At 34.9% G+C, this 20,315-nt stretch overlaps 1 protein-coding gene and 1 long non-coding RNA gene across 2 annotated transcripts in view; one reads left to right on the forward strand and one right to left on the reverse strand.

Moving 5' to 3' along the window:
* Window positions 1–1,059: 1,059 nt before the first annotated feature.
* LOC144352407 (uncharacterized) lies at window positions 1,060–1,334 on the forward strand. The gene is made up of 2 exons (XR_013420610.1): window positions 1,060–1,138; window positions 1,248–1,334. It is a non-coding gene; the product is annotated as an uncharacterized LOC144352407 (long non-coding RNA).
* Window positions 1,335–8,612: 7,278 nt separating this feature from the next.
* The window catches only part of LOC102807935 (uncharacterized), a 42,420-nt gene continuing 30,717 nt past the window's right edge, over window positions 8,613–20,315 (reverse strand). Inside the window, exons 6-14 of the mRNA XM_085491995.1 lie at window positions 20,124–20,266; window positions 18,372–18,597; window positions 16,238–16,375; window positions 16,009–16,155; window positions 15,565–15,674; window positions 10,727–10,937; window positions 10,181–10,300; window positions 9,254–9,427; window positions 8,613–9,012 (exon numbers count right to left, since the gene is read on the reverse strand). Coding sequence (XP_085348121.1) covers window positions 8,750–9,012; window positions 9,254–9,427; window positions 10,181–10,300; window positions 10,727–10,937; window positions 15,565–15,674; window positions 16,009–16,155; window positions 16,238–16,375; window positions 18,372–18,597; window positions 20,124–20,266 — 1,532 coding nt within the window. The 3' untranslated portion in view covers window positions 8,613–8,749. The remainder of the gene's footprint in view (window positions 9,013–9,253; window positions 9,428–10,180; window positions 10,301–10,726; window positions 10,938–15,564; window positions 15,675–16,008; window positions 16,156–16,237; window positions 16,376–18,371; window positions 18,598–20,123; window positions 20,267–20,315) is intronic.

Raw genomic sequence — 20,315 nt, forward strand, 5'->3', positions numbered from 1 at the left:
TAAGATTACGCTCGTGTTATTAAGATTACCAGGATCGAGGAGTTCCCAAACCCTTCAGCCAAGCAAAGACACACACAGACGGAATTCGTGTCAATCTCTAGTCTCAGTCGCTCTCTGGAGAAGTGACCAACCAGCATACCTTACATAGAAGTTTAAGACCTTGAGGCGTGGCCTCCACACATTCCACTCGCATGTAACCAATCACACAAAGTACTTAACACGTCATATATACTTTATTAATTGTTCGCTATATTGGGAAACTACACATATCAATATCGTTAACTTATAATCGGGGGGCGGGGGCGCCAAAGTGTTAAAACAACAGTCTGTTAGCAAAGTTCATATCTGTAATTAGTTCCAATTACTGACTCTACTTCTGTCCCGGACCTTATATAAACCTAAATGATAGCAGGTTATGAGCAAATGCTGAATGATATAAAACAGCTCTTCACTGGAAACCAGTTATCAAGTCGGTATCTAGACACATTGAAATAAAATCATGATACCTTTATTCTTTTAATATCTCGGTATTTTTGAACTCTTTTCTGAAAAAAAAGATATATACAGAACAGAAGTTCCACAAGATCTAAGTATTGGTTCAGACCTCCAGTTGAATATTGAAGCAGTTGATGAAGATGGTGGTAGTGCTGGCATGGTTACATATGAAATAACTGCAGGGAATGAGAGGGTAGGAATAATATTAGTTTTTGTTCACTGTCTACATTGTATGGTATAGCATTGAGCTGTCGAATCATTTGTCTATAATGTTTGTTTCGTTTCTAGGGTATATTTGTTATAGATAAGAACACTGCAGTAATAAGCAGTATGTATCAATTGGATCCATACAATACGACATCACTTTACAATCTTACAGTGAATGCTACAGACAATGGTGAAAGGCCGAAATCAAGGTGTGTCATATTGTTTATAGGATATCTTGTTTGGAACGAACGATTCACATTATTAAATCACTAATGCATATGCCTATAGCATATGTTTTCAAAAAACTAATGATACTCCGAAAGACAAGTCATATTAACGTAGTCTTGCATTACTTGCAGTAATGTATCGGTAGAAATAACTGTCAATTTGACAGTTTATAATGACTTGGAAAGACCAGAAAAGTCACAGAGCAAAGGTAAATTATGTGTGAATAACATATCTTACTATATATTTGTAGTCTACAGTTTGTTATTAATTTAATTAAGCTTATGCATTTAACGTGTTTAAATGTTTTTTTTATCAAGCCACTGAAATATTAGCAATCACTATGACAACACTGGTTGTAATCCTTGTAATTGTGTTGGTTGTCGTGGTAGTACTACACGTATTTCGGTAGGTAAAATATTTGACGTACATTTGTATCACGTGACTCATAGCAACACAGTATGGGTTGGCGAACTGTCACGCACGTCATGTAATTGGTTCCGCTGTTGTAATCATTTCAAACCATGCACTGTCAGTAAAGAAGATTATTAAACCATCATTCAGTGTTCATCCAACATTTCATCTCTGATATTAAACCTTTGACGACACTAACAAAAACAAAATATTTGGGAACAAACTTTTGATCAGGAACTAAGGCAATGACAATTTATATTATTAAACAAAAAAAATAGACCATCTTCCGTTTACTGCGAGATCCTTGTTTTGCCTGAAATCGGACGTAAAACAGGTCATATTGTCGTAGTGACGTAAAAACATAACGTTGGATGCGATAAACGCGATTGTTTTGGGGTATTACAAAAAGTAAAGATATCGCAATGCAATATTCCACTCTTAATAATCGGCATTCCGACTTGGAGCTATAAAAACGAAAATCAAGTTCAAAATCGTGAAATCTCGAAATGAACAGAAAATCGTCGAGATGAATTTTACAAACGTGTAAAATATATGGAATTTAAATCATTAACGTGGCATTTATAGTTTGCTTATACATGATGGAATTCATTTTCTATGTAACCAAACAATACATAAAACAATCAAAGTGAGCAAGATGCTTTGATTTGACCTTAAACTTATATTTAGAATTGGTCCATTTAGTTTGAATTTACCATTGTCATCTTTTCCACCTCATCACAACAACATTCCACATGAATTTCCCATTTCAGTGACTATAATATAAGTATGTGAACATATATAGCAGCTAAATATATACAACATATGTATCTAACAAAACCTCATCGCAAACATTTTAATGTAATCCATTAGTTTCTAAAGATTAATTAAGTGGTAGGTGTGAAGCAGCATTGACCTAACGTGCAGTTTATATTATTTGTTGATTATAATGCCTTCAAATCTATGTATATATCTTATATTGTATTGTGTTTATAGCAGAGAAACATTGAAAAAGTTAACAATAATTTTGAATGGCATGTGTCATAACATTTTCACCCGTTCTGGAAAAAAAATATGTGAGTAGGAAAAACTAATTAAATATATTAACTTAAATCTTTATTGTTTGCTGTAGAATGAAGAAAATTAAACAGAAAAGTCAGGTAAATATAATCGTTCCTCGTGTTTCATATTTTTATATGTGCCAGTAATTTCGATTGTATATTATAAGAAATTGCTAATAATTGAAATGGTGAGCATTATTGACTATTTCTATGTTTTGATTCATGAATTGTGTTTAGGAGAACCTCGGTCTACCAGCACCTAATCTGCCACCTCGAAAGAAAGTAGAATTCCATGAGAGTATGTACACTGCAACGACGCCAACAAAATCAGATGCATATAAGCAACCAATTAACAATCAAGAGTAACTATATCTTGTTTACTTTACTCGTATTGCAATGTATGAGTGACATTCGGGCTCAAAAAGATCCCATAACCACTAAGTGCTTTACCTTAAACATTGTATCTCATATGGAAGTGATATATGTTTATCTGGCAAGGATGTTGTATTTTTGCTGGCGTTTGTCCATACGCGAGATAACCGGAAAGATTGTGGACTAATGTTCATGTCAACTTTTAGATGATGTTACCCTTTAGGCAATGTTCAATTGATTGATGCAGATAGACATTTTAGGAAGTCCTTATCATCACTACTAGCTAAAACAAGTTATGGGCGAATATTCTTAAACATTTAAGGATTGTCCTTGATACAAAGACCAATCAATTATATCTTGGTAGATACCTAGACCCAGTTGTCATTGCATCATGAATTGTCGGAAAGAGTATTCACCTTTGCCAGAGAACAATTTATGGACATATTTCACGATGTTGGGAAAGACATTGCGCTAGTTGCCGTGGAAACATTTATTTAATTCTCTTTTGTTTTGTTTGCAAACAGTTCCGATGAGCAGCAGGATTTAGGAGAATACCTTAAAATGAATCCTGATAATATTGAAAATTCACAATATATTGAAATGAGAGAAGGTGGTGATAGCGAAGGAGGTACGTAATTTAAATTGTATTGGAGATGGTAGTAGTATTGATGACATATGACAGGGAGCTGTTGGTTCTAATAGTCATGGTCACATTCAAGGAGACCAAGTACCGAATATGTGCATAGAAGTGGTAGTAATAATAGAGATGAAATGTGAGTTAGACAGTACGTAATGTTGTCACTAATCGTAATAGTTCAATAAATTATGTACAAATTGCAGTGCTGGTGACAGTGCAAGTATTTAGTGCCAATAATACACGTGATGATATTAATAAACATACACCAGGAATACAAGAAAATTCAATCATCTGTAAAACCCTGTACAATTGTGTTTGAAAGTTTAGACCGCACAGCATCATCATCAACGTCCTCCCAACATTATTCACGATCACTGCACAACATTCATGCATTTTTTAGAATAATATCCGTATGTTCTCCGTATATGGAGACGTGAAGTATTATAATCTTGATATATTTGTTATTGTTCTTTTTGGAACTATAATCATTGTATAACGATTCTGTTAAGATAATTCTATTTTAGAAATATATCACACTAATACAGTATGATTTTGAAAACAGATACAAACCATGAACGTGTAACTCCTTCAGAACAACTTGGCTTATCACATGAATATATTCACCTTCAGAATATTCAACCTGAACTGACAACACATGGTAAGCACACCAAAACATACTTGTCACATTAATGTTGTTGATTATATCCATACAAAATTGGTTATAATTTCATATGATGTAATGATATATGTATTGTGATACGATGTGATAATAAATGTGTACGATCGTGCAGATCATTTACCATTTATGTAATTGAATTTTTGCAGAATATGAAAACCGTGAAATGTTTAGTAAAGAAGTGACGTCGTCATCAGGATCTGCGTCGTCATCAGAATCTGCTATAGAGAAAGAAGAGAATTAAACCAAATTGCTTCATAATAAATAGCAATCAACTTATAACAATATTATTATAACACACTCATTATGCCTTTTGAAGACGTGCCAATGCTATATGCATATATTGTAAACTAACGAGTTCGCATACCTAATTATTTAAATATAATGATGTTGTGAACTTCGTTTTGCAACATTTATATTTCATTAACAATGATTGAAAATGAGCAAAATGTGTAAACAATTAAACGACTGTTATAATCTCTTCTTATATACATAAGCAGCATACATTTTGAATTATGTCATATCTTACCTCTCAACACATTTGCGATTTAATTATGATCAGCTCATTAAAGTACGTACGTGAAAAGTGTGTCTACTGTTTTTTAACATTGGCATGACTGTGTGTGCCTCGTTGATACCCTACATATACAATATGACTGATGGTGTAATTCCCTAATACAATGAATGACAATTACTGCTAAGAACGTCTTGGCTGAAAGCAGAAGGGGATGTGAGTGTCATCCGAAACCTGCTTCGTGATGTTAACCGCAAATTTGATTCACATCATGAAGAGATTAGCATGGTAGTCGATAGAGTCCAGTCACCACAGGGGTAACCACTTGACTATCATCGTGGTTACCAGTTCCGTGCACGTTTGTATGTTGGACTCTATTCACAATAAGTGGTAGCGTGTAAATCGAGTGGTGCCTGCCTGCATGCACTGCAATGACAAGCCAACAATTATGAGATGGCTGTAAACAAGCCAAGGAAATGGGTGAACCTGAAAATGTTTTGTGCATTAATTACATAACTGTAATGTTGCACGTGATTTTTATAATGAAAGACAAGGTGGACAAAACTGAACGTGAAAAAAACGATACAAGAAATGTCAAGGTAAATGTCTAAAGCGAAATCCAGTTCATTGTAAATAAATGGAACAAGGTAAAAATGAGCAGGTACAGTGTTGGATGGCCAATTGTAGCATCATAGAATGACACAAATACTGAAACATAATTTGGAATACAAAATGCCAGCATGCAAGTCACAAGCGACATTGAGAGTTCGTGTAGCACAACAAGGTGCCTCTGATATGGTTGTCACTGCCCATCCAAGCTATGGGTTGTGTATAGGCGCAGATGTTGCATTCTGGCTCATGTCAACAGTGTGGGCCAACATGAAACTGGAAGGCGTATGAATGAATGGCACACATTGGTGGATTTAGAGGGGGCGAGGAGACCGCGGCCCCCCTATTTTTAACAACCAACAGGGCTTCGCGCCATCGGCGCTCGCGAACTTTGACTTCGGCCAACTTATCGCCCCCCCCCCCCATTCCAGAATCCTAGATCCGCGCCTATTTGCCTGGCATAGACTGAGGTGAATGATGGTGCAACTTTAATGATACAGCAATGGTGAAATGTAACGGTTTTGGAAACAGGCAACAGGACTTGTGGCTCGATTGCACATGTTATATCTTCTACCAGTAAGGTATGGGTCAAAATGCAGAGGGGATGTTGTGAAGTATTTACTGACTTGCAGAAATTTGAAGAAGGCGACTGTCAAATCGTGAACTTGTCATTTGTGTGAATGGAGCGATTCTTTCATAGAATGTTGAAAGTCAATCATGTTTTTTTAGTCAAATCCCCTAGCAATCTGTTGATGTCAAGTTGTGTCTGTTGCAACTGTACATGATCAGAGGTGTTATCTGGTTAAGTCACTGTGTAGATGGATAATGACTGTCAGGTAGATTTTAATGGTTTTGTATTTTAGGCCATTCTGAGCTAGGTGTGTGGTGTAGAGAATGGTCGCTTGTGGTGTGACTGGGTATGCTGGTAAACAGTGCAGGTAACAGAAGTAGTAGAAGTGGTTTTGACCAAATAGGTAGGTTTGAGGGGTTGACTCTGCGATGCTGTATTGCATGTATGATTGTGCTTGGGCTGCTATGATTTGTGCATTTGAATATGTGGCCGGCAGTTCTAAGCTATGAACTGCTCTTGCAGTAGATCAGGTGGAATTGGTGTAGCGACGTGGTCTGCTGTTGAAACCAGCTGCTCGAAGCATTGAAACTGTAAAGGAGAAAGTGAATCAGCAATAGAGTTATCAATGCGACTAATATTGGCAATGATGACATAAAGTTCTTTTTTGCAGTGACAGAGAAGATTGCCTGAACAAGGCGCATGATATTTGAATACTGTGTTGATCCTTTCTTCCATAGGTTTACAAAAGCTTCATTATTACAGCGAAACAATATGTGTTGATCATGACAGAAATTCCCCCGAATTGAATAAGAAATGAAAATAGAATACATTTCTTTCCACTCAATTGTGGTTGGGAAATATGGATATATTTAACAAATGGCTAATGTAAAAGCCCCACAACCAATGGAACCTGAAGCATTTGTGAACACTTCTAGCGTCTGGCCAGGTGACCAGTGCAGAGCCATACCAAGATGGTAGAAAATCGCACCACCACTGAACATATAGTCGGACGTTTTCAGTCAATCCTATGATGCTGTTTAATGTTCTGACATTGATCATGTGGCTAAAATAATTAGTCCAGCTGGCAAAGCTAAAAGTGCCAATAAGCGATAAGAGCTTGTAGTAAGTCATGTAACTTGTCGTCTGGGAGTCTGATGATCATTTTTACTGTGTCCAATTCAATCCAGAGGAATGTGCGTGTAGATAAGGGGCCATCGAAAATTTTTTGCTGATGGGAACACTCAGTTCTTTGTAGACTGATAGCATATTGTTCAATGTGAAGGCATATATGCATGTAAGGGAAGGGCGACTGCCAAATAGTCGTATTTGAGATTTTGTGTGTTTGCTTGCTGGGTGAGGATCCGGTGAATTGCTTTGGCTAGCTGGTTGAAAAGGTATGGAGCACCAGTCTTCTTTGGATGAAGACTGAGAGAATTAACTAAGAAAATAGGCAGTGGCAGTGAGTCGAATGGTGTGCTCTCCTTCAGAAAGAATTTAGTGATGGCTTGTCAAGTGTAGATTTTGCATTGGATGTAGTTTTAAAATGCTGGTGAACACCAAGATTTGCGTAGTTGTGATGCCATAAATACTTTGTCTGGGTGGTCAGGTAGAGATGGTGCAATGGCGTGCAGTGATGTTGGCTCAGCTACTGCCGTGACTTTACAAACCATGGTCAATGACAGAGCATACAAGGGCACTTGTGAATGCATCTGACTTGACAGGAACTGCTGCGTGTACCATTGTTGAATTTCTAACAGATCTGAGCTGAGTTTACAGGTGATGTACATACAGATGAAGTACCAGATGATGATTGTGGCTTGGGGTTGCCCAAGTAGTATTGGTTTGTATTGATCTGCTGGTTTGTGGTGCACTATGATTTTCTATTTCTTGCCACAGACAAAACATGTTGGGATGATGAGGTGTGGGTGAACAAAATATAGCTGAGGGTCAAAGATGCTGCATTGATTTGAAACGATTTATTATAGGCAACCAAAGTTACAGGTTGATAAATTTATGCCTTTGATACGATGAAACGGTAGTAATTTGAAAGGTGGATGAATTCATATGGAAATTAGAAAGCCTTGTATATACGCATAAAAAACGGAGAAGCACTGGGACCAAGATGCATAGCTGACTATATCTTTTCATCTGGGTCACAAATGACACAATATGTGGTTGTCCGGGTCAAAAATGATGTTTTTTCAAGTCTGAGTGTCTGGGTTTAGATCACTGTTCAATGAACTTACTTTACTATGACCTGTCACACATATGTTGCCACACTAACTCTTTTCTTGTTCCTCATTTTTTTTCCTCAAGAAAGTCACTAGAAAGTTCTTGGAGTAAGCTGATACATGTCATGCAAGCACACCTGTGAGCTGTCCACATTCATGTAACTGTTAATTTTTCTTGCATCTAACCTAGATCTCTACCCCTGCTTCTTCTCACTTACTTTTAGCAAAGGCTTTGCATAAAGTAATATGGAAGTATATTCTCCTGCAACTAGGAACATGTCAGCAGTCCCCCGAGGTGAAGCACTTTTTGCCAATTCGGTTGAATGAATCTCAAAATGCCTTGTTTTGGGAACAGTACAAAATACCAAAAGTACCAAAGCTGAAAATCTGGGTGAAGTGACAAACCACAGTCTGATGGCAAAGATAATAAGGGGTTATCCACTTGAAACGAATTGAAACAAAAGTGAGGTGGAGAAATTTGAAATTTCTTCACAATTGACATTTACCCCAATTAATCTACCCATCCACAAGAATGTTTTTCACAAAGTTCACAAGTTCATCCCCTACTCCATACACAGGACATACCAGACACTACAACACTGGTAAGCAATTTTTGTATTAGTTTATTATCACCTGCATTGCAAGATATATCATCAACATTGGGTGATGAACATTAAAATCTGATCAAACACTGAGATAACTTTCTTTAACCTGAAACCCTCTCTTATACAAAAAGCTGTTCAAAGTAAACTGAGTCTAAATCGAGCCTTGAAGCTTTCATCTCCTCTCTGGAATGGATACCATAATATATAATTAGTGTCCCAAATATTATTAAAAAAGTTATAAGCCATTCCTAATGGCAAAACACTCAACGGATTTAAAGGCACAGTGTATGGTGAAGCAGCATGATTTTCTGTTACTATGCCGACCACTGGTATATCAGGTGAGGTTATTTTAATACCATGAGAACCGGGTTTTGAATAACGTACACCATCTTGGATTCCTGAAACATAAAATTTTCAATATTTATCAACAAGTTATATAATTTAAAGTTACTGATCATTTCATCATCAAACGTCACCTTCCTCAAACTAAACTAAAATGTCATGTGGTGCAGAATGTGTGCCAAGTTTTATTTCAAATGCTCATTACAGAGGAACATGCAACCATTTGAGATGTGATTCCTTGAACTGAGCAAGGTGGTGAAAATTACAGGTAGAGACTTACTTGCTTTTTTTACTTACCGTGCAACATTTGACTTCCATTCAAAACAACATTCATTGGATCAACAAGTCCTCCTCCCATCTTATACAGTTTCCATTGGTAACCAGCCATGGCAGCAGGAAAAAAGTTGTACATCATAGATTCTGGTAACCTTGTAGATGTCTTATTGAAATAGTTAATCTCAATATCAATGCCTATAAGCAAATAAATTATTGGCAGAATTAATCAGGTTTATTCATGGTGGGGTTTGAGTTTGCTTAGTTACCACAAAATGGGTATCCGTGCATGTTATTTTCTTCCAGTCAGCAGGAATAGATAAATTTTAAACAATAACAAGTTTTGTACAAAACATGTTGCTTTGTATTGTAGACATCCACGATACCTATTAATATTTGTGTTTATATTAATATGGAAAAAATGTTTTAATTACTAAAAGTTGATTTATAACATTTTGGTAGATATTTCTGGAAGATGTACAACAAATGAAAAAAAGGCTTATTATAAAATTGCCTTTCTAATCTGACACGAACACAGCAACAGAGCACCCAAGAAAACTCAAAACTTATCTGTTACGGGCCTATTTTATTTTGTAGATATTCTTGAAAATCCTCATTCTTAAATAATATTATTTTCATATCATTATTTTCTATTATTATTTTCATAATTTTTATATTTTCCGTATTATGAACTAACCATTGTAACCCAACTTCCCATGCAGCAACAAATTACTTTTCTTGACCTGGGTGGAGTAATGTCTGTATGTGATTTTACCAATGCAAGTTGCAGGCATTTGCAAACTTTTAGGAATGGTGTTCAAGATCAAATTTTATAAATTTCATATTTCCATACATGATAATGATAATATATCAATGACAATTAAATATGATGGTTAAAAATGGTGAGAAAATCACAATTGTGTGAAAATTCAATACATTAATTAAGTATACCTGTAGTCTTGTTAATCTGTGTTACCTCCATCTTAGTCCAAAGAACCTTAGGAGCTCCATAGTATACCCAACTTTGGTTGTCAGGGAAGGAAAGCTTGGTAATGAAGCTACATGAACCATCTGAGAATGAAACACACAACTGCTGATTTTTGGTGACACTAGTGAAAGGCTAGTCCAGTTAATTACTGCAGACTGGTGATTGATATTAATTACTGGAGACTGGTGATTGTAATTAATTTCCGGAGACTAGCCATTCCAAAATATGTCTGGGGACTGTCCAGTCAAATCAATTTTGGAGAATGAAGAGTACATCCAATTGCAACTGACCTTTATAGGCTAGTACTTAACTCCAATTCAAATCCTCATAATATACCAAATCAAATAACTGACAAATGGGGGTTTCTTAGGTCATTGTTTTACATCAAGAAATATAAACCTTGCAAAACCCAACAGAGTCACTCTGAAGACCAAAACAAAAGCAGGTGGATAGCTGAATCCAATTAGAACACTGTTGATACACATTGTTCAACAAAGGTTAAGACTCACCTTGTTTCTGCCACATTTCCTGTACATTCATGATCCAAGTATTTTGTTGTGGGTGGGCTAACTTGGTCATTCCTGTTTTATGAAAGCCTGCACCCCCTGAGCCATGGAAGTTGTACTGTTGACTGAAGCTGTTGATGTCTGTGTCATTATAACTATGATACATCATTAAACCAAGTGCGCAGTTATCAGAAGAACATTTAGCCCAGTCAATCTAGAAACAGACAAGACATGAAATGTCACAGTCCCCGTTATTTGATTATAAAGTTGTACAAAGAACATCTGCAAACAGGTGAATAAATATGTACTCTTTGTGGTTACAACTCATCATAAAGTGATTTCCGATGATCTAGTTTTGTACTGACAACTAAAAACTTCCACTGACCCATGTTCAGAATCTCAGAGTACACAAGTGCAACAAAACTATTTGTCATACATGTATACTTTCTCAAGAAACTGCATTCATAAATCTGAGTGAACCTTGATGTACATGACTTCTTTGTTAATCAGGTCTTAGTATATTACCAGGACCTGGGTTTGTTTGAACATCACCACTGGGCATCAGAATCATTCTCATGTTGTCAAATACAATTTGTTATTAACACAGTAAGGTTTATTATTTAAAATGTATTCATTGTACATAGAACAACATCTGTTAATTTAAACAATTGTAAAAGCTATGTTTTCAGAGCAAGTAAAGGTTGGTCTGCTCATAACCTTCAATGGAGAAGTAACAATAATTGTTTGAAGTCTTTTTAGTGCAGTGATATTATTGCATTTCAATTATTAATGGGTATAAAATACTGTAAACCATCTAATTTTGACTTCTAGATATATTCAGGATTTTATGAAATTTGTGTACAACATTTCAATAAAGTCCCTGACACTCCATGTTGTAGGAACCCAGAAAAAATTCAGTTCACAGCACCACTGTAAAAAAAAAAAAGTTTAAAATAAGTATAGTCAAAGATATACACATGTGGGTTCATAAGACATAGGTACCAATCTGAGTTGGTTCTAGAGATTAGTATCACAAGATTTTACTCTCCGTGATTAAATATCAGTCCTATGTATAACGCTGTGTTGATCAGGCGAACTAATTGACAATGGCCCTACAGGTATCGCTATGAAATCACAGTAGTTTTGTATTCTTCTTGCATTTCGACCATGGAAAATTATTTGTTTTTGAAAGTAGCCGAACTATTAGAAGAAAAACAGAAACTATTTTTTTAGTATGAATTCTAGTAACTGAAATGCAGGATTGAAAAAGAACAAGACAATACGCAGGATTGATAAACCTTCAGCGAGCACTCCTGAAATTTCAGATCATTGGTACCATGTTTTTGGATACATTCAATGACCTAATACATAAAATCACATTTGTTATTGCTCAATCACTTGACCCTGTATGGCACAAGATTGCAAGCTTCTATCATAAAATTGGGTTATTTATTTGATGCAACGAAACATGCATTCACAGCAGACGGAAATTCGTTTGAGATATTACTGGATTTTTGTATTCAGTTTTCCATTTCAACCACCATCATCACTTAGTTAGCTGTGATCGTGCATTGGGATACTGACTGTGCATAAATGTGCAGTGTAGTGTCATCAGAAGACCGATTGTTTGAGAATATTTTGCACCATTACGCCATTTCAAATATTATAATATTAATTCACAGACAACAAAATAAAGATTTTCAATAACATACAAGTTTTCCCACAAATGATGATTGTATGGCAATTACAAGGCTTCGTCAGTTTTACTTTGGAAGAAGTTGAAAACAGGTAACAGGAAGGGGCTACATGACTACATCTTTTTATTTTTTTATTTTAATCAAGCATGATTTTTTTACTTTTTTTTTTTTTTTTTTTTTACAAATGTCTATTTCAGGGCAACAGAAACAAAAACAATAAATGTGTGCATTTTAACAATTGCACAATTAATATTGGATGAAAACGTCATTACCGATATAAATCATAATCATAATTAAAAATAAGATCACATTTAATTTAGTCAGTTTTCATAATGAAATGCATAATAACATGTACTTATAAATTTTAATAAGGTACAACAGCCTTTTCATTTAGTGGCAGTTTATACACCATAAAACCTCTGGTTTAGGTGTCACACTCAGAGAAGAGTGAAAGGCCTTTGGTTCATAGGCATCGCGAAATGTTGGAATTGAATCCCCCCAAAAGATTCACATACTGTAACATGCATTATTTTTTTTATAATCTTGTTGATAACGAAAAGTAAAGTATGTTCTAAAAGAAGTTTCGAATAAATACAAACACGAATACATTGCTTAGTCGTTAGTACCGGTAGCGAATGATCACGCTAGCACAATCTGGTCATTCTGTGTTTCGCAAGTGAATAAGTTACTTGTTTTCGAAGTATTGTAATTGTTGATTATTATTCAGTAATGATTATAAAAACGCACAAAAATTTAATTCGTTGAATTTATATAAATTGGAAGTAATATTCAACTTAGTTTCATCGTAAACGAATGATTTCGGTCGAATGTAAATGTTCGAAGAGATACGATATCCGCCATGTTCTTATTTACACGTGGCTCATTTAAATATGTTAATGATGGTTCAGTGACCTCGTGGTGAAGGCAATGCGGTAGTGGATTTACCAATGTTCTGGCAAGATCTTTATGCTTTGATTTTGACGGGGAAAACGGCATGATTTTTTTTTAATCAAAAAATTAGTTGTTTTCAAAATATAAACTGAGCATTCAAAGAATAATTTAACATTGTTCGCAGAAATAACAGCTTCGAAACGAAGCTTACCCATTCGGGCTATTCACATGATATGTGTCAATGACTACTATGGTACAATATAAATTAGACTCTTGTAGGCGCCACGAGTGAATAAAGTATCTAAAATATTTTTAAAAAAACTATAAAAAAAATGCCGAAAAAACGCCGGGCGATTTCATGGTCCGTTGTAGACTACTCGACCGACCGTCCATACACGTGTTGTCACTGCACATCGGCCATGATGAATCGCAAGAGATCGACAAAATCTTCATTACAACTAACAGTTTAATGCTCACAACATAAAAATACAAATATAATCATAGGCAACCTACTATTATATAATGAATAAGTTGATCGACACAGGGACATCTCCCCCCCCCCCGAGTTGTGGATATTTCAGAAATCGCGACACAAGCAAAAGACCGGATAACAATTTTACTTGAAACTATGTCCCCATGAATTAATCGTTCGTGTACAATAATTTGACAGGGTATACAATTTACAAACTAGTTTCGTAGATTGGAGACAATTGTTTGCTTTTTTGGCTTTTCACAAGAATATAAAGCTGGCAATCATCATAATATTCACGTCCGTACGTACGTCACAAAATGTACACCAATCGCACCCCAAAATACATTCAATTTTGTAGAAACTGGAGAACTTACCTTTGCAAACACGTCTCTTATGCCGCCTTCTTGAAGTTCTTGAAATCAAATAAGGTTACTAGTTCTTCTAGTAACTAGTGAATGAGACCACTGAGCCGAACAGAATACATGTATAAACAGTACTATAATAAATTGCACGCAATAAACAAAATCACGTGCTGTAGCGTTACTCACAAATCTAATCTACTGTAAAATATTTTATTTCAGCTGGAATTATCATTCGCTGAAAAGACTTTTTCTGGCTGTTTTTTGTATTGAATTTATTTTCATTGATTTTTGACAAGTTTGACTGTAAAATATAGGAAAAAGGGAATATTCGCTGGATTTTATTTTAACTGAAACATTCCTTCAGCGAAAATAGCAAAAAAATGTTGCAAGCAAAAATAAAGTATTTTACAGTAATTAATTTATTCTGAGCATGCGCAGACGTTCTGTCAATGTTGCCGGGAGAGGTAATTTTTGATAAAAATCGTGAAAAAGACCCACTTGGGATTTTCAGATCTGGAAAAAAAATGACGTGCATACTCGGAATACACTTGTTCATCAACCTACCAAGTTTCACTGATACCTGCTGTAGAATTTCTGAGAAAATGTTGGAGATGGAAAACGGACAAAACCTGAATTATAACTCCCCTTTTCAGGCTGCGCCTGAACGGGGACTAATAAGCAACATAAATATTTAAATGTGGGTCAATACAGTATTCACTCAGAGTTAATTTTAAGCATGTGTGAACAGGTTAACCCAATGTCAACCAGGGATAGTTTAGCTTGGATTTAAAAAAGGGGTTCTGTCTCAGCTCCAGGGTAAACCCTAAGATAACATGTACATCCTGACTCAAAGTTAAAAAATACTATCTAATGATGGCGACACACCAATATCATCAACTAAATTGACTGAAAACCAGCGAGCTGATGACAGTGTTTCAAACTAACTGGCGTAAATAATTAACAACAAGATCAATAACAACAAGAACAAAACACAAAATGAAAAGTTACAGACTTTACTGCTCATATTCACATTACTATAACTGAGGCTGGGCATGATGAGGGACCATTTAAACGATGTTAATGCCATTGAAAATGCAAAAGTTTGATGCTCTTTGGTAAAATATCACTTGTGCGGCAAAGGCATTTAATTAATACTGGGATATCTGAAACAATGCAATATCCATTAAATCCACTGAATGTTTACAAAACAATATAGCTTAGAAAGCAAAGCATATATGCAGAATGCTATTACCACTTTGAGCATCAAAATCAACAGTTTCAGAGAAACACTCTTAAATAATGGACTTCTAACACATTTACTGTTACATATTAATAGAAAGTTTTAAAAATTCGATTTAAAAATACATTATATCTGTATAGTATAATATAATATAATAAAAAAAATAGAATTTTCCTTACATTAGTGTTTTTATCATGAAACTGTATTATTTCACCATGACGACCGAGACGTATTGTTACATTGCCATCACAGCTAACAGGTCCTGTGGGGACACTGATTTTACCATATCCTATAATAAATTGGAGGTGAACAAAATATGAACAAACAAACAAATGTATCTCAACGATTTGGATGAATGATGTAATGTAATGTAATTTGTTTTGAGCCACCCATCACGGATCAGTTCTAATGAGTGATTATATCTAAACATACATGAGCTCTAAGTTAAACTATTTTTTTGACAAATAGTCACAGTACATGTGTATGCATGAAAACATAAACAAGTATGTCCCTTATAGGGGATTAAAACACAAATATTATCCATATCTGTAGTTAGTAATTTATATCAAAATCATTACACAATTCATTATTTACTTAACCTTATTAATCAGCATGATCCTTACCTGTTGTATTTGGTACATTGGGTTCTAATTCTTGTAACCTCTGTTCAATTGTCTGTTTTAAGGGATGGTCTTGTAAAGCATCAATTGATAACTGTATGAACTCACGTTGCTCAGACCAAGATAACTCAATCTCTTCAAATCGTCTTTCTATTACAAATATCGAAAATTGGGATTGATTCTTTAACAAGCATTTTGTACTACTAAAAGCAGAACTAATTATTATATTTACCAGATCGTGCTTTTTTCAATTCTTCATTTGTCCAGTGAGTAATATCATCAACAGAATTTAATCCATAAGTGTGCTCAGCAACTTTCAGTAAAAATCGGCTTGAGTCAGTAATTCTAGTATCGGAGAGTTTGCAGTCACCTGTTAGTGGTATATACAAGATTACAGTCACCTGTTATTGGTATATACAAGATTACAGTCACCTGTTAGTGGTATATACAAGATTACAGTCACCTGTTAGTGGTACATACAAGATTACAGTCACCTGTTAGTGGTACATACAAGATTACAGTCACCTGTTAGTGGTATATACAAGATTACAGTCACCTGTTAGTGGTACATACAAGAATACAGTCACCTGTTAGTGGTATATACAAGATTACAGTCACCTGTTAGTGGTATATACAAGATTAAAGTCACCTGTTAGTGGTACATACAAGATTACAGTCACCTGTTAGTAGTATATACAAGATTACAGTCACCTGTTAGTGGTACATACAAGAATACAGTCACCTGTTAGTGGTATATACAAGATTACAGTCACCTGTTAGTGGTATATACAAGATTACAGTCACCTGTTAGTGGTATATACAAGATTACAGTCACCTGTTAGTGGTATATACAAGATTACAGTCACCTGTTAGTGGTATATACAAGATTAAAGTCACCTGTTAGTGGTACATACAAGATTACAGTCACCTGTTAGTGGTATATACAAGATTACAGTCACCTGTTAGTGGTATATACAAGACTACAGTCACCTGTTAGTGGTATATACAAGATTACAGTCACCTGTGTGTGGTATATACAAGATTACAGCCACCTGTTAGTGGTACATACAAGATTACAGTCACCTGTTAGTGGTATATACAAGATTACAGTCACCTGTTAGTGGTATATACAAGATTACAGTCACCTGTTAGTGGTATATACAAGATTACAGTCACCTGTTAGTGGTATATACAAGATTACAGTCACCTGTTAGTGGTATATACAAGATTAAAGTCACCTGTTAGTGGTACATACAAGATTACAGTCACCTGTTAGTGGTATATACAAGATTACAGTCACCTGTTAGTGGTATATACAAGATTACAGTCACCTGTTAGTGGTATATACAAGATTACAGTCACCTGTTAGTGGTATATACAAGATTACAGTCACCTGTTAGTGGTACATACAAGATTACAGTCACCTGTTAGTGGTATATACAAGATTACAGTCACCTGTTAGTGGTACATACAAGATTACAGTCACCTGTTAGTGGTATATACAAGATTACAGTCACCTGTTAGTGGTATATACAAGATTACAGTCACCTGTTAGTGGTATATACAAGATTACAGTCACCTGTTAGTGGTATATACAAGATTACAGTCACCTGTTAGTGGAATATACAAGATTACAGTCACCTGTTAGTGGTATATACAAGATTACAGTCACCTGTTAGTGGAATATACAAGATTACAGTCACCTGTTAGTGGAATATACAAGATTACAGTCACCTGTTAGTGGAATATACAAGATTACAGTCACCTGTTAGTGGAATATACAAGATTACAGTCACCTGTTAGTGGTATATACAAGATTACAGTCACCTGTTAGTGGTATATACAAGATTACAGTCACCTGTTAGTGGTATATACAAGATTACAGTCACCTGTTAGTGGTATATACAAGATTACAGTCACCTGTTAGTGGTATATACAAGAATACAGTCACCTGTTAGTGGTATAGACAAGATTACAGTCACCTGTTAGTGGTATATACAAGATTACAGTCACCTGTTAGTGGTATATACAAGATTACAGTCACCTGTTAGTGGTATATACAAGATTACAGTCACCTGTTAGTGGTATATACAAGATTACAGTCACCTGTTAGTGGTATATACAAGATTACAGTCACCTGTTAGTGGTATAGACAAGATTACAGTCACCTGTTATTGGTATATACAAGATTACAGTCACCTGTTAGTGGTATATACAAGATTACAGTCATCTGTTAGTGGTATATACAAGATTACAGTCACCTGTTAGTGGTACATACAAGATTACAGTCACCTGTTAGTGGTATATACAAGATTACAGTCACCTATTGTACTGTATTATATCATACTGCAGTGTAACTAACTTGCCTGTTAACAGACATTCTTCTCTGGTTCTTTGTAATGTTCTATACTGAGCCATTTTCTTTGGGTCTGACATAATTCCCTGGATCCAGGTGTCACCAATCTCATTAGTAATCACAGGCAGTTTGTCTTTAAATGGTAGCAATGCAGTTACATAGTCTTCAAACGTGGATGCTGCTATATGAGCTCCAGGAAATTCAGAATTTAATATTCTATAATAACTTATCACTTCCTGTCAAATAGAAAAGTTTGATTGATAGTTTTTTAGAAGTTTGTTTCCATGGGAACCTGTATAAGTGCTACTCTTTTTACTTCCAATATTATGCATTTAACTAACATTAACATCAGGATAAAAACACAGACTATATTCTTGTTAACACATTGAATATTATCCTCATTGAAATTTGTTACTCCTGTGTGCGAAGCACACAATGTGAGTCTTTGTGGTTAGTGCATCTGTGTGTGTGTATGTTCCACTGATACATGTATCTCAAGAACCAATTATCAGATTTTATTGAAACTTGGTACATAGATGCTCTGGGTAGATGCTCAGAGCTGATTAGTTTTTGGTTGAAATCCGTCTGTATTAATCACCTAATTTGCATATTAATTAACTGATTTTCAAGCATTTTCACTTGTTTCTGTATTTGTATTTCTGTATTTATTTATTTACACCAGATAATATAAATGAAATTGTAGAATATAAAATTATATTATTCATATGTAAAGAGAAACAGAAATAATATCACAGAAATAACTCTGAGGAGCTAGTCTAGTCTGTGACCGTGACTTGATAAAATAAATGATTTCAATGAGGTGGTGGTCTAATAAAGAAATATGTATCAATGCAGGTAACATCAAATATGTACACAATATAATATGAAATGATAAAGGATAAACAAATCTGAAAAAGTTATGAGACGGACTAATTTCTTTTGTAGGCGCAAGAGTGGTTCCATGTACTATTGAGCAGATTTTAATGAAACTTTTTAAATAGATGCTCTGGAATAATGTTCACCCCTGACTTGTTTTTGGTTGAATTCCATGCATATTAATTATCTAATTTGCATAATTAAACAATTTTCAGCTCTAACACTGATATCTCAAGTACTATTAAACAGATTTCAATGAAACTTGGTACATAGGTACTCTGGAGTAATCCGAAGACCTGATTGAGTTTGATTGAAATTTTAGCATATTAATTAGCAAATTTTAAGCATTTTCTCAAGAACCATTAAACCAATTTCAATAAAACTTGGTACACACACAGGTAAATACTTAGGGATAAGCCATATACATGTTCAGGTTAAATTTTGTACTTACTAATTACCTAATTTGCATAAATTAACCAACTTATAGGTGCTCCACAAATATCACAGTACCACTGATCAAATTTTAATGAAACTAGGTACATAGGTGTTTTTAAATAATCCACAAATGCATCCATGCATATTAATTACCTGTTATTAGTTTCATATGTGTTTCTTAATATGCATAACTGTAATGTAATAAGTACTATTGCAGATAGGGACATGCAACCATTGCTATAATTGTGTTGTCTGACAAGATATATGACCATCATAAATACAGGTATTTATAATAATATTTTATAAAACCATAGCTACTTGGAACCAATCCTAATCATTGCTTGCAGTTTTATTTTTCAATATTTATATAAATAGAAATATTTATTTTTTAGGTTTATTTTGTAAAAAGTGACAAATGTTGACATTAACTTTGGAATATAATACAACCTACCAAGGCATCCAAGGGAGGTCCTCTATTGTCAGTACGGAAAGCAAAACACAATGCATGATCAAATCCATCTACAATCACACAATCATCACGTGATAAACCACCAGGAATAAGCGGTCCAGTACCAGGTGAATCAGGGTAACCACCTAGACAGAGACAAAGTCAGATGTTAAAACTACTGTCTAACAGCAATCA

This window comes from Saccoglossus kowalevskii, chromosome 17, assembly GCF_978046115.1.
Source record: "Saccoglossus kowalevskii chromosome 17, keSacKowa6.1, whole genome shotgun sequence".
Taxonomy (NCBI): Eukaryota; Metazoa; Hemichordata; class Enteropneusta; family Harrimaniidae; genus Saccoglossus; species Saccoglossus kowalevskii.